This window comes from Genypterus blacodes, unplaced genomic scaffold, assembly GCF_046128005.1.
Source record: "Genypterus blacodes isolate CSIRO-AG114 ecotype Tasmania unplaced genomic scaffold, CSIRO-AGI_Gbla_v1 ptg000067l_1, whole genome shotgun sequence".
Taxonomy (NCBI): domain Eukaryota; kingdom Metazoa; phylum Chordata; class Actinopteri; order Ophidiiformes; family Ophidiidae; genus Genypterus; species Genypterus blacodes.
Window position 1 is genome coordinate 11,541,675 of NW_027466879.1, and position 13,502 is coordinate 11,555,176.

General features: G+C 42.1%; 1 protein-coding gene across 1 annotated transcript; it reads left to right on the forward strand.

Moving 5' to 3' along the window:
• The first annotated feature begins 327 nt into the window (after nucleotides 1-327).
• On the forward strand, nucleotides 328-12,599 carry sv2ba (synaptic vesicle glycoprotein 2Ba). The gene is made up of 12 exons (XM_076156003.1): nucleotides 328-805; nucleotides 4,263-4,443; nucleotides 6,103-6,254; nucleotides 6,797-6,930; nucleotides 7,418-7,507; nucleotides 8,519-8,632; nucleotides 8,736-8,824; nucleotides 8,960-9,124; nucleotides 9,626-9,759; nucleotides 9,966-10,166; nucleotides 10,347-10,506; nucleotides 12,416-12,599. The coding sequence occupies exons 1-12, from the start codon at nucleotides 328-330 to the stop codon at nucleotides 12,597-12,599; spliced, it is 2,082 nt and encodes a 693-aa protein (XP_076012118.1).
• Nucleotides 12,600-13,502: the final 903 nt, after the last annotated feature.

Below are 13,502 nucleotides of genomic sequence, written 5' to 3' on the forward strand. Positions count from 1 at the left end.
GATGCATTCTTCACTGCTTTACACTGAACGTTGTGATGTGTGTCTGCTGGGTGTTACAGGTTCAGCATGCGGCTCTGTGCAGATCAGGGAAGATAAGGATAAGAGTCTTTCTGAGCGACTGTTGAGCCGCGAGTAGGAGAAAACCTAAGAGGGCAGAGCCAGCGATAACCTGTGGTTTCCTGTGAAAACCTGGAGTGCAGGAGACTGCAGCAGCACTGACAAGAAAGCCTGGTGAGATATTACGCAATTAATGCTGAGGGCTTGAGCTTTGTCAGAGAACACGGGGTACGGTGCTGAATCAGTCCTGTTCTTCTGATGACAGGAACCATGGATGACCCCTATCAAAACAATGTGAACCAGCAAGTGACAGTGGGAGGAGACTACACCACCACCCAAGAGGGAGGAGGTCAGGATGGGTACACCTACCAGACGGACTACCCGCCGCAGGGAGACGATGCTGCGAGCGACGACACCGAGGGAGCGGACGAGGATGAGCAAATGTACGAGGGGGAGTACCAGGGCGTCCCCCACCCCGACGAGATCAAGGAGGCGAGGAGGGCGGCGAGGCTGGAGGCCAGGAGGAAAGCCCGGCAAGCTGCCCAGCAGGAAGAGGAAGAGGAGAACCTGCCGGAGCAGTACGAGACCATCATGGAGGACTGCGGCCACGGACGCTTTCAGTGGATGCTGTTCGCTGTGCTGGGCCTGACTCTGATGGCTGACGGCGTGGACAGCTATGTGGTGGGTTTCGTCCTACCCAGCGCTGAGAAGGACATGTGCATATCCAACGCTGACAAGGGGCTGATGGGTAAGTGTGTGTGTGTGTGTGGGAGGGGGGGAGTCAGTGATGGGATAATATGAGGGTCCATCGCAAAACATTTTGGTGTTTCAAATGATTGTTTCGGATTGAGTTCATGGATTCCATCAAACATTTTTCCCCAAACGTTCAACAACTTTCATTTACATTTAACCCATTACTTACAAACATTTGCTGTTAGTGTCGAGTCATAGCTTCAGCATTAAACAGAAATTGTTGCCAACCACCAGGACAGAGGAAACAAGCTTAGATCTTTCCTGGAAAATGGAAAAATAAATAAATAAATCAGACACCAGATATGTAAATAGACTTCAAATATTAAGTATTGTTTACAAACAAGTGTCCTTTTCCCTGCATCATAAGTAAAGCTTGAAGCAGCTTGAATTTGTCGGTTCCTTACTTTTCTATGGACGAAGCTAAACTGCAAATAAAGTGCCTCTCCACCTTCACACCTTATTTCCAGGCCTCACATGCAGCCAGGCAGTGCGGCAGATTGCACATCGTTCATTTCATTTTAACAACAGGCACCCGGGAGGAAGCATTGCGTGAGATTGATGAGGAACCTGGTGGTGATTGTATTGAGCTTGTGTTCTCCAGCTAATACCGAGCATGTTGCAGCCGCCAGAGAGCCCAGCGGCCTGCAGCGCCCGGTGTACCTACCTGCTACCACAGGCTGTCAGATACGCATCGGGCTTCTGACAGCCAGTGGTAGCGGCAGAAGGGCCAGGTGTAAATTAAATCACTGTTTGTGCAAGAGGAGGAAGGGAGCGCCGGTCATTTGCCGAGATGTGCAGAGCATGAATCAAATGGGATCATTCTGCAGATATGAGGCAGATCTGCAGAATGATCCCATTTGATTCATGCTCATGCCCTGCTCTAAAGACACACAGAAGCAGAAATGTGTTTGATATTTACCTTAGGTGTAGATAGCAGATAGACTTCCAAGCGTTTGGTTAAAAAAGGGGAATGGCTGATTCGCTCACCTATGATAGAATCTATCCCAAAACACATGGGGATTATAGGAGACAGAGCAGTGGATGCACAGATGGGAAAGTTTTGGTAGGTATAATCTCAGTCCTCATGTGGTTTTAACAAAATTTCAGGGGAAAACACAGCTAGTAAATATGCACTGAAAAGTACATCCAATGTAACACTTCAAAGAAATGGAAATGGCAACGAAAAAGGTCATGCATAAATTATGATGCCGGGGTACATTGCTAGCCAAGAAGCGTCGCTCACAGCGTTTTAATCCACAGTGGCCATCGCTGCTTATGCCTGGTACCAATTTGCTCTCTTTCAACCCAAACAGACTGCTGTTACTGTTCCACGCACGTCAAACACTTCACCTCCCGGACAGCAATGAAAAGTCCCCGAATCTGTGTGTAGTATGATCATGCACTGATCGCCTACAGAAATGCATCCAGTAAGATAACGAGATCTGGAGCTGTCCTGAAAGTTTTTCACCTACACACCTGCTCCACACACTGATCACTGATGACCTACGGGTGTAAAATGTCCTTACCTCTGTGTTTCATAGTGTGTGTGTGCGGGGGGGGGGGGGGGCTTTGACAGGTCAGGCCTGATGCAGCAGACCAATGAGAGCGTAGCAGGCTTTCCATCAGAGCCGCCTTAAAGAGACAGTACCTAAAACTGGTTTGGTTTCTGTTCACTGTGCACAGTAGTGTTGCAGCAAAGTAGAGTAGAAGTGAAGCAATGTTTATTTGCACATTAAGGCTTTGCAACAAAATACTGTACATTAAAATAAGATAATACAATGTAATATGCCTTTTTAAAACATGCAGAGAGAGGGAGAATTACGTCTTGATTGAAAATTAATTTTCACTTCTCACCAGTCTGCTTCACTCTGTATCTAGACGTACATAACAGGACATTAGAAAGACGCTACACATATAGATGGCCAATGCAACATCTTTAACGCATTACCCACCAGATTGGTCACATTTATATTTGTCTAAAGTGGTGAAAAGCTGAAATGTCACATATAGAATAAAAGTTGCAGATGAAGAATTTAAACCTTCCACTCCCAATTGCTATCAGTCTCTAAAATATACTTGGCTACTCTGATAGTGAGAAACAATTCTGCTTATATGGTAATTTCTCATATTAACTCATATCTCATATAAACGAGTCTCTGAGGGATGTATTTTAATTATCTACAAAGGTTAAGTGTTCCTCCAGACTAAGCTTGCTGTGATTTTTAGTAGCATTTGGTGTGGAGTACCTGAATGGTAATGCAGTGTTAAGGCCCTAAAGTCTGTGCCATTTAAAAATGCAAGACATAAATAAATTCTCTCCCCCCTTTCAGAGATTCAGCAGGGACTTGTTGTCTCGACTCTGCTACACACTCTTCTGCAGTCAGATGCATGTACATTTCTCGAGGCATAAATTTACTGTATCCAGCAGAAGCAGCCTTGACGCGTTGTCTCCTGGTGCCTGGATGACTGGCTGGTTGAATGGGTCAGGCGATTCAGCTTGTGGCGTGTGGAGTGCTGGAGCATGTGGACAGTGAAGTAATCCACGGGGGAAGGTGCACACTATGGCTACACGTGCTGCTAAGCTGCTTAGTCCCGCTGTAATTAGGGCTGTGTGTAGTAAAAACAAAGCAGGAAGGAGGTATGAACCCCTGTAGACCAGCCAGAACTGCTGGCCATTTCTTCAGTCAACACCGTAGAGAGGAAGACCACAGTAAAATAGGTTCTAGGTTTGAGTCCCAGTACTGAGAGCAAAGGAGAGCTGGCAACTCCTCAAATGTAGTTTAGTATCAGTGTTATTTCCTTGGAGCCTCACAGCAACGCCAAATGACAGACTCGAGACTCTAAACTCCCCTTAGGTGTTAATAGGAGTTTCACTGCCTGCTGCCTAATGCATGCTGGGATAGACTTCTGTCCCCAGGAGCATGTGGGTAAAACCAGAATACATGAATTGTTCAACAACAAGGAAAGTGACAAGAAGTGAAGTGACAAGAAAACAGGAACAAAGTGCCTTATTTACCATACATCACTGGTCTTGTGAATCATCTGACATCTGACATAACTCAGTTATGAAAACATGTCCACTTGACTGCAAATACACTGAACAATATTGAAAGAATGTTGTTTAATTGTAAGCGAACAAGGCAATGAAAAACTGAACAAATGCCTTGTGCAGAATGAGGTGAGCATGATGAATGTGAAGTACTTTAAATGCCTCATAATTACTATGACCTTTTTCTCTTTGCAGTTATTACACAAGATGTGCTTTTTTTTCATGTGCCTTAGAAAAAAAATCGGGATCTAAATTTAAAAGAATTTTAGATCCCAGCATGACGACAAAATTAGATTGTGCCTGGTTCAGAGAAGGGTAAAGGGAGCCCCCTTGTGGAAAGTAGCGTTGTTGCTCTCGTTTCTCCTCTGCATGTGTTCAGGGTGTGTGTGTGTGTGTTTTGCAGGTCTGCTGGTGTATGTGTCCATGATGGTGGGCGCGTTGGTGTGGGGGGGTCTGTGTGATAAGATGGGGAGGAGGAAGTGTCTGATCTACGTCTTGGCCATCGACGTGGTCTTTTCCTTCCTGTCCTGCTTCGCGCAGGGCTACGGCTTCTTCCTCTTCTTCAGGTTCTGCTCCGGCTTTGGGTGAGATGTGTTTCCATTTCCTTTTACAGTCTCTGCTCGGTCACATGACGATCCCATCTGCCAAACTGGAGCCTGGTGTATTGAATCGTTTATTTATCTAGTGTGCACAAACAGATCAGAGAGGTGACACCCTGAAACTATTACTCACAAAAAATGAACACATTATGGCCCCATTATCCAGTTTCCATTGACTTATAACCTCATAGACAAACAAATCAATAAGCATTTACCCCTAAATAGAAACTTGAGGAGCTGCACATGCTGTCTCCTTTGATCCAGCCTGTCTGTCTCCAGGACATTTGTTGAATACATGCATGAAGAAGGATTTCAAGACACCTACTGTTCTTGTTGGCATTTGCATCATATCAACACACAGAGTCAGGCATTGTTCAAAACAGAAACATATATCTCTTATTTAAGGGAATCGATTTACAGTTTTGTTATATTGGAAGTCAATGAATACTGAGTGTTGTGTGTCGTTTGATTTTCTCCGATGGTGGACTTTGCCTTGGCAGAACCTTGCAGCAAAGCTTTTATTGTGTATTTCTGTAATCTGATAATGACTCGGGGCTAAGATGAGCACTGAACGCACCCAGACATAAAATATTTATGATTTTTGCAGAACTGAAATATCCAAGGTCGCCAAAATAAAACATTCAGCTGTTGTTGATTACCAGCGATAATGAGCCCCATGTTAGTCATAAATACTAACATCTGCAGATGAATAGTGCTCATTATCATTATCTTCACAAAACACAAGAAAGCAAGCGTGCTCCAGTTCACACCTCGCGGAACAGTTTGGACATTTATGCATCATATCAAAAAGATAATACAGTTCAATTCAATTCGATTCAGTTGCTGGCAGAGCGTATTGAGGTGATATTTCCTGAGCATTATGTTGGTGATATACTCTTTGCACATATCCTTGGTGTGAAAAGTATACAGTTTTCCCCTCAGCTGTGACTTTGAGTGCATGTTAGAAATCATTATTCTGAAAGAGAAAATCAGTACAGTTGCTCAAAATCCATTTCCAATCCAATTATTTTAATAGTTTTATTTACCGAATGTTATTTTTCTTTTCCTATTTCTTCATTAGACAGTCTCAGAACTTTAATACTGACTAATAGGCAGAGCATTAACTTTGAAACAGTGATGCTGTGCTAATGGTGTTCTTTCCCCCTGACCAACAGCAGAGCTGACAAAAACTTTCCCATCAGCCAGCTGCAGCTTTAGAACTTTCAGTCTCGTGAGATGAACATAAAAGAGATGAGATGAATAAATTCTAAATCATCATCTCCACCTTTTAACTGCTTCCTCACCACATTTACCCTGTCTGATCATCCTGTTAGACATCTTAAGATCATTAAAGATCACCCAGAAAACAGGCATGGTAAATTTTCTGGCAGTTAATAGTATGTATATATATTTGACAAACTTTGAACAACACTTTGCTGCAACCTACACTACAGTAAAGTGGCATCAATAGAATTACAGCCTTAGATTCCCAAATCACTAATATCACAACCAACTAAAAGAAGTCAAAGGTCAAAGGTCACAGCTCCTACGCTGTACACATACGATGAACAGCAGAAACTTCTTTGAAGGAGGAAACATTTTAAAATGTGTATTAGTGATTGACGCTCCGTCCTTCTCCTCCAGGATCGGGGGGGCAATCCCGATAGTTTACACCTACTACACCGAGTTCCTGCAGATAGACAAACGTGGAGAACATCTGAGCTGGCTCTGCATGTTCTGGATGCTGGGAGGCCTGTACGCCTCCTTCACCGCCTGGGGAATCATCCCTCACTATGGTAACACACACACACTGCTTACACAGGCTAAATACGCAACATAAGTTAATAAGCAAAGGGATGAAAACATTCGTGTGCACAAACAGAATCTCCGTGTTTCACAGGTGTTGAACTCCAAAGCTTTTGTTTAAATGGCACCCTGCAGGAACATTTTCTTATTCAACATGCAGGTCTTTTCTTCTCAGTCTACATGAACAGCAGGATATGACTAGATTGGCATTTTTCCTCTTTTCTGTGCTTGCTAAAATGACTCACACTGAGACACTATCACAGCAGTTAACATCTTAAATATGAATAATTTACATGGAAAATAAACCCAAGCAAACAACCCGGCACTCTAAGGATTCAAAACTAATTTTAAGGAGGTTCAACACGTGGCCCTGCCTGTGCAAATGACACATTCAAGAGCAGCAAAGTTGGTGCACTAAATGAAATGCGTTATGCGGGAAAAACAGCTCACATTAATTAGGGGATTGAGAGATGCATTAGAAATACAGGTTATTTAAAATATTAACTTGTTTTGTGTGCTTTGCGCATTCCAGGCTGGGGCTTTGCCATCGGCACAGAGTTACAGATCCACAGCTGGAGACTTTTCATCCTGGTGTGTATCTTCCCGGCTCTGGCTGCCCTTGTCGGAGTGGTCTTCATGCCGGAGAGCCCACGTTTCCTCCTGGAGGTCAGAAGGAGACTCACAAAACTCAAAACATCTTGCGTCCTTATCAGTGTACTGTGTTGAGCATCAAGCTGTAATTGTCTAAAATGTTGAGTCATGAGGCAGCACAGCAACATCCCACCGCTGTGTTAGATATCGAGGGGCTGCTAAGGCGTCACTAGAACACCGCCCACTTGTGTTTCTCATCCAGGATGTTGTCAAACCTTTAACCACATGTGGTATTGTGTTTGTATGTTACAGCAGGGATACACCAGTATTTTCATGTCACACAACCCCAAAATAGTCACACACAGTTCACCAGGCCCCTGTCTGATAAGACCATATGAGATTGTCGTTCTTATTTTCTGTATCTTTCTCTGGCTGTGTAATTGGCACTGTGAGAGTAAAACCCATGATTAAGACGGTCTCTCATCACCGCTAAACTGAATGAATTTCACAAATTATATAGAAAAGACGCTGATTACTGTTAGTGTGTGTGTGTGTGTTTCAGAGTGGCAGACACGATGAGGCCTGGATGGTCCTGCGACAGGTTCATGATACCAACTGGAAGGCTAAAGGAGAGCCAGAGAGAGTCTTCACTGTAAGTTTGTGTTGATATGTTTATTCAGTGTATAGAAAGCAGATAGAAAGTCATAACAGAATGGAAACGTATAACTAGAGTTCTGTGTCAGACCTGATAATCAGCTATGTGCAGGAAATATTATGCTGATGAGAGAACTCTAATCCTAATGCTGCATAAACACGATGCGTCTCAACACCCAATTTCAATTAATTTGCAATATAAGCAATTTTTTGATAGCTCCTTTACATCATCTTTTATAAAGGCTCATATCTTATCAACTTGTTTACTCCGTTTAGACATCTGCATGCACAACTAAAGGGTTTGATTACTTCATAATAAGGCAGAAAACAAGGAATGAATCAGGAATTGCAGCTTAGACATATGAGGTAATGTTTTGTCCTCAGCTCTGCTTGAGCAAAACAGAAGCAATGTCGCATTTCATGACACACGAGTCAGGATGGCAGGAAAATGCTGATCTGTGTTTATTTCATTTATTGATGTCATAATAATTCCAATATATGCATGTGCCCCCAAAACAGACGGGAGAATATTTGATTTCACATATGTTTTCCGCCTAATATTCATGTGTACACAATGCATATCAGATTTAACATTTGGAATGGGGATACTTGTGCCTGTGCAATGTAAATGTGGAATATGTGTGGAAATGTGTGAAAGAGCAATATTTTCTGGAGTGGAGAAAAACCAACTATGAAAAGTTAATTATTCTCTCCAGCAGCTCGTGGCCAAGGTGTAGAGCAGAACTAATGTTGAGTCTGATTATGTGACTTAATGTGATGCACCTTTATAAATATCAGAGAAATTTTGAGCAAATGCCCCAATGAAGACAGTTTACCTCAAAGGCTTAGAACATTAGAGCGCAGAATATCACAGCACTCCTTCATCACAGTAACTTACTTAAGGCGTCACATACATCCTTAGAATTACGACAATATAAATGGGTATGAATGTATTAATTTGTATAAAATGTGTAAAATCTAACAGTTCTCCCTCTTCATCTTTGTGAAGGCGACCAACATCAAGACCCCTCAGACGCAGGATGATGAGTTCATAGAGATCCAGAGTGACACGGGCACTGCCCTCCAACGCTGGACTGTCAGGCACCTCACCATGCTGCAACAGGTCTGCCTCTCAAACCTACACTTTAGAATAAAATAGAATAGAATAGAATACAATAGAATAGAAGGACATTGAATTCATATGTTGTTTGTCTCCCTGCCTTTAGGTGATGGCCAATATGATGTCTTTATCAGCCCCAGAACTCCGACTGCAAGGTGTCTTCCTGGTTGTTATCTGGTTTTGCATGGCCTTCAGGTAAAAAAAAGTGTAGAGGGAAGTTAGGATCTTACAGATTTCAGCTTTTTGTTCAACTTTAGTGGGTATATAATACATATGTCCTAAATCATTGATCATACATCCCATGTTTCTGCGTGTGTATATGTGTACCAGCTACCACGGATTGGGAGTTTGGTTCCCTGATATGATCAAGTACATGCAGTATGAAGAGTACGAGTCCAAGGTCAAAGTGTTCCACCGAGAACGCGTGGAACGTTTCCACTTCAACTTCTCTCTAATCAACCAGATCCACCGTGAGGGAGAATACATCCATGATAAGTATGTTCCCTGCACACTGACCCCGCTCTGTCAGTGTCAGTGCCATGTCATGAGCCCAAAATGTAATAACAGCTTCAGTAATCCACTCTCGGAATTGTTGCATAGAGCATTTTCTATATCCCTCACCCAAACTATGAGTCTGAAAAAAGTTCTCAAATTTGACCTTGAATGAAGAGAAAAGTACTGTTTGTTTCTCTGTAAGTATTTGATACCTCATGAATGTAATCTGAAAGCAACAATATTTAATAAGCTCACATTTAGAAAAACACTTCACAGACTCTTGAGAAAATTGATTTTGCCCTTGAAAAAATGTATTATTTTTCATATTCTTACTGTAAGGGTGAGTGGTCGCCATCTAGTGGTACACTGGATTTTTGGCTCTTGGCTTTTGTTGTTTAAGCAAACTAGTAACACTTACTGGTGAAGACAATTTTAACTCAAACTGAATCCCTGCCCCCTGCTTTTTTATTATAACACTGCTCTGCTTTGTCACTTTCACAGATTTGTGGACATTGAGATTAAGTCTGTGAAGTTTGAGAGCTCTCTCTTTGAGAACTGCTACTTTGAGGATATCAAATCAACCAACACCTTCTTTGAGAACTGCACCATCAAAAACACTGTCTTCTATAACACAGGTAGAATGCAGCATTGGTAATAAATGATCATTAATGTTTTGATAGCATTTTCATTGCTGGCTCATAAGTCCAGAGCTCATTAAAGCCAATTCATTAGTGGTATGAAATATGCATCAAAAATATCAGTCATCGTAGTCAGAGCGCATATTCACTACAACAGCTTTCTCCAGGTTTTAGGAATTAAATTTTTCCTCTGCTCCATCCAGATCTCTGGCAGGAAAAATTCAAGAACTGTCTGATGGAGAACGCCACCTTCCTCCACCCGAAGAAAGGCTGTCATCTGAACTTTCAGGAAGAGAACGACATCGTCATCTACATCGTCAGCTTCCTGGGCAGTTTGGCTGTGTTGCCTGGCAACATCATCTCAGCATTGTTCATGGATAAAATAGGCAGAATCAGAATTATAGGTGAGGTCAATAGAACAGCATGAACATGTGCGTATGCAGCATAGAAGGGTCAATTTTAATGTGTCCATGTTTCCATCCGTCTCCCTCTTGTTCTCCTCACTCACTCTACTCATTTATTTCTCTTTATGTCGCTCTTTCTCTTCCTCTCCTTTTCCTCTTTTCTCTGAATCATCCCTCTAGGAGGTTCTATGCTTGCGTCATCAGCCTGTACCTTCCTGTTGCTGCTGAGTTTCAGTCAGGGAGCTGTGATCTGCTTCCAGTGTTTATTCTATGGTGTCAGCGTGGCAGCATGGAACGGTCTAGAGGTCATTTCAGTGGAACTCTACTCGTCCTCTAAAAGGTACAAAGGCAAATCTAAAGTGCAACTCTGCCTCAGTCAACTTGACCATTGAGCTAAGAGATAATACAGTCTAACTCTATAGTCTATAGCTTCCCTGAAAGGTTTATGGTCGATTGATCCTCACTAAAGGTACGAAGACATTTTGCTACCTTCATCTAAAAGGATAAATGGAACAGTGCCTGTCAGGTATACAAACATGAGTTTCGTTGCCATGACTTCACTCTGGTGATGATAAATGTTGATTTTATTGTCCAATGATGCTCATGAAAAAGACTAACAATCACCCCAGTGACAGAATCCTGTGGCTTCCAGCTAGAATAGATTTGAATCTCACTATTTACCTGTTTTCTTGGTTTGTTATAGGACTTGGGAGTAGAACAATAGGTTTAGATTTGCATTTATTTTGCCTTAAAGGTTTTATATGAATGCATTTTGGGCTCATGATGTAAGTAAACAACATGCAGTGGAATCTTTTCAGCAATGCACTGCATGAATACATGTGTTTATTGATGTAGAACAGTTCAAATGTGAGGCAGGTTAATTGTCTTGGAAGAAACTAAAATCACTAATTATTGTAGTAGATTTGTCTTTTGTGATTTTACCAGTACACTTATTTTTTCCTCCTGCAAACTGTTCAGTGTCAAATATGTCAGCTAGTTTTGAGCTGAAGTTGCCACGCTCCTTTGAGCCCATCAGTGTTATTCTGAATGCTGGATGCAGTGGTGAGATGCATCATCGCCTCAAGTTTTGTCATAATTGGATCAGTGGAGCCTGACATGTTGCACTGGGTAGATAGATGGAAGAACAGATGATGTACTGGCCTGATCACTGGGGGCCTCATTTGGGAGTGAAGGCTTTTTGAGTGGCTCATTAAAATCTTGCTGGGATTCTGCCGAGTTCGCCAAACTTCTCGCACACAGACCTTAATACCAAACATTTACGCTCTCTTGCCTTTTAAGATGGAACACATCCATCATTAGAGAAGAGGAGATGCACATCATCAGTCTGTATAGGCCCACACAGGCCTGAGAAGACGTTTAATGAGCCAAAATAAACACCTGTGTGGGTGAATCATTAAGACAAACTGCATTTGTAAAAATGGCACACAGTAAAAATGACATGCATCATCTCACTGAGTTCGATGAAAAATGCAGACATCCAAAATACAACAATTTAACAATGGAATGATATTGTAAATATTTTACTACTCGTAATAATAATGATGAGAATTAGACATAAACATTGATCAAAATTATTGGTACAAATTGCTTTTCATTCCCTAAAATGAAACAACATGCTTAATTACTGTTTTGCTTTTTTCAAATTTTACTAATATTTTAATTGTTACTTTATTTAAATATTTTCCATAATTGTAACTTTGTTTTGCAACTGTGTGATTAGTCATTTGTAAACAAGACTGGAAACAGGAGTTTGCTAAAAGAGTTCAAGCTGAGAGACTAAGCTGACAGCTCTTCAGTGTTTCAGACTCGAGGTGGATTCATTATTCACTATAATTACTATAATAATTAATCATTACTAAAATTAGTAAAGCTGCTTATTTGGAGTCTGGATGTTCATTATCCAGCACGTTCAGCACTAACTGAACATTAAATACACCGCCTTAAATGCACTCTCTTTCCCTCTCTCTCGCTCTGTCCCTCTCTCTCTCACTGTCTCTCTCTCTCTCTCTCTCTCTCTCTCTCTCTCTCTCTGTCCCTCTCTCTCGCTCTGTCCCTCTCTCTCTCTCTCTCTGTCCCTCTCTCTCGCTCTGTCCCTCTCTCTCGCTGTCTATCTCTGTCCCTGTCTCTCTCGCTCTCGATCTGTGCCTCTCCCTCTCTCTTGCGGTTTCTCTCTCTCTCTCTCTCCCTCTCTCTCTCTCTCGCTCCCCCCCCCCTCTCTCGCTCTACAGGGGGACAGCATTTGGGATCCTGAACGGGATCTGCAAATTCGCCGCCATCATTGGCAGCTTCATCTTCGCTGCCTTCATTGGCATCACCAAGATCATCCCCATCTTCCTGGCCTTCTCCGCCCTCGTCTGTGGAGGTCTGCTGGCTCTCAAGCTGCCTGAAACTCGGGGGAAAATCCTCTCTTGAAAAAGCCAAACTAAAAAAAAATCCTCCCAAAATCCAGCTGGGGGTAGAAAAACAAACAAAAGTACTGTGTTGATTTAAGAGGGGAGGTGACAGAGGAGAATGGTCAGGGTGATGTGTGAGAGCAGGTGCATGGTTGCCTAACATTTCTGTCTCATCATAGGAAAATAAACGTTCTAAACATCATTCGCCCCACATCACACTCACACACATAACACACTCACATGCATACACTGCTTAGAGGCGCTTGTCTTGTTTGAGGATTGTATAAAAGAATGATTAATACGAGAATGTGTGTAATGTAATTGAAAGTTGATAGTTTATGTTGTGCTTTGATGTCATAAAGGAAGATTTGAGGAATTTACGCTCTTAACTTGCGTTGAGGCTCAGCAGCGATAAAGTAACTGCCCTTTCATTCACAGAGTCTTTATTTTGTTTCTCCTGTGGTCTTTTACGCTTGAGTTTGTCTCTGTTAGTTCCAAATGTTGATGCTGGGTTTGTTCGCTAAAGCCACGCACCTGAATTCCTGAAATCGATGGTATCATTAAATGTGGAGAGTTGTTCCTCGCAGAGAAAGTGGATTTTCCTCCTGCTCGTCATCTTGTTTTTGTCTGTGAACCACTGTGTCTGTCCTAATCTGTAGAGGTGTGTTGTAGCTGGTGATAATGTAGAGTTTGACCTGTCAAATATTGCCATGTTACGATGTAAGGAAATTATTCTCATTGTCCATTCAATTGTTAATTTTTTGTGTCTTTTTCTAAAAACAAAAGAGAGAAGATGCTCTGAATGTGTGAGAATAGACATTTTGATATGATGCTCTCTTTTTAACGTTCTGGTGAAGAACCTGCTGCATTTCTGACAACATGTGTCAACATTTCTAAGGAGCATGTTACTTTTTTTGGCATG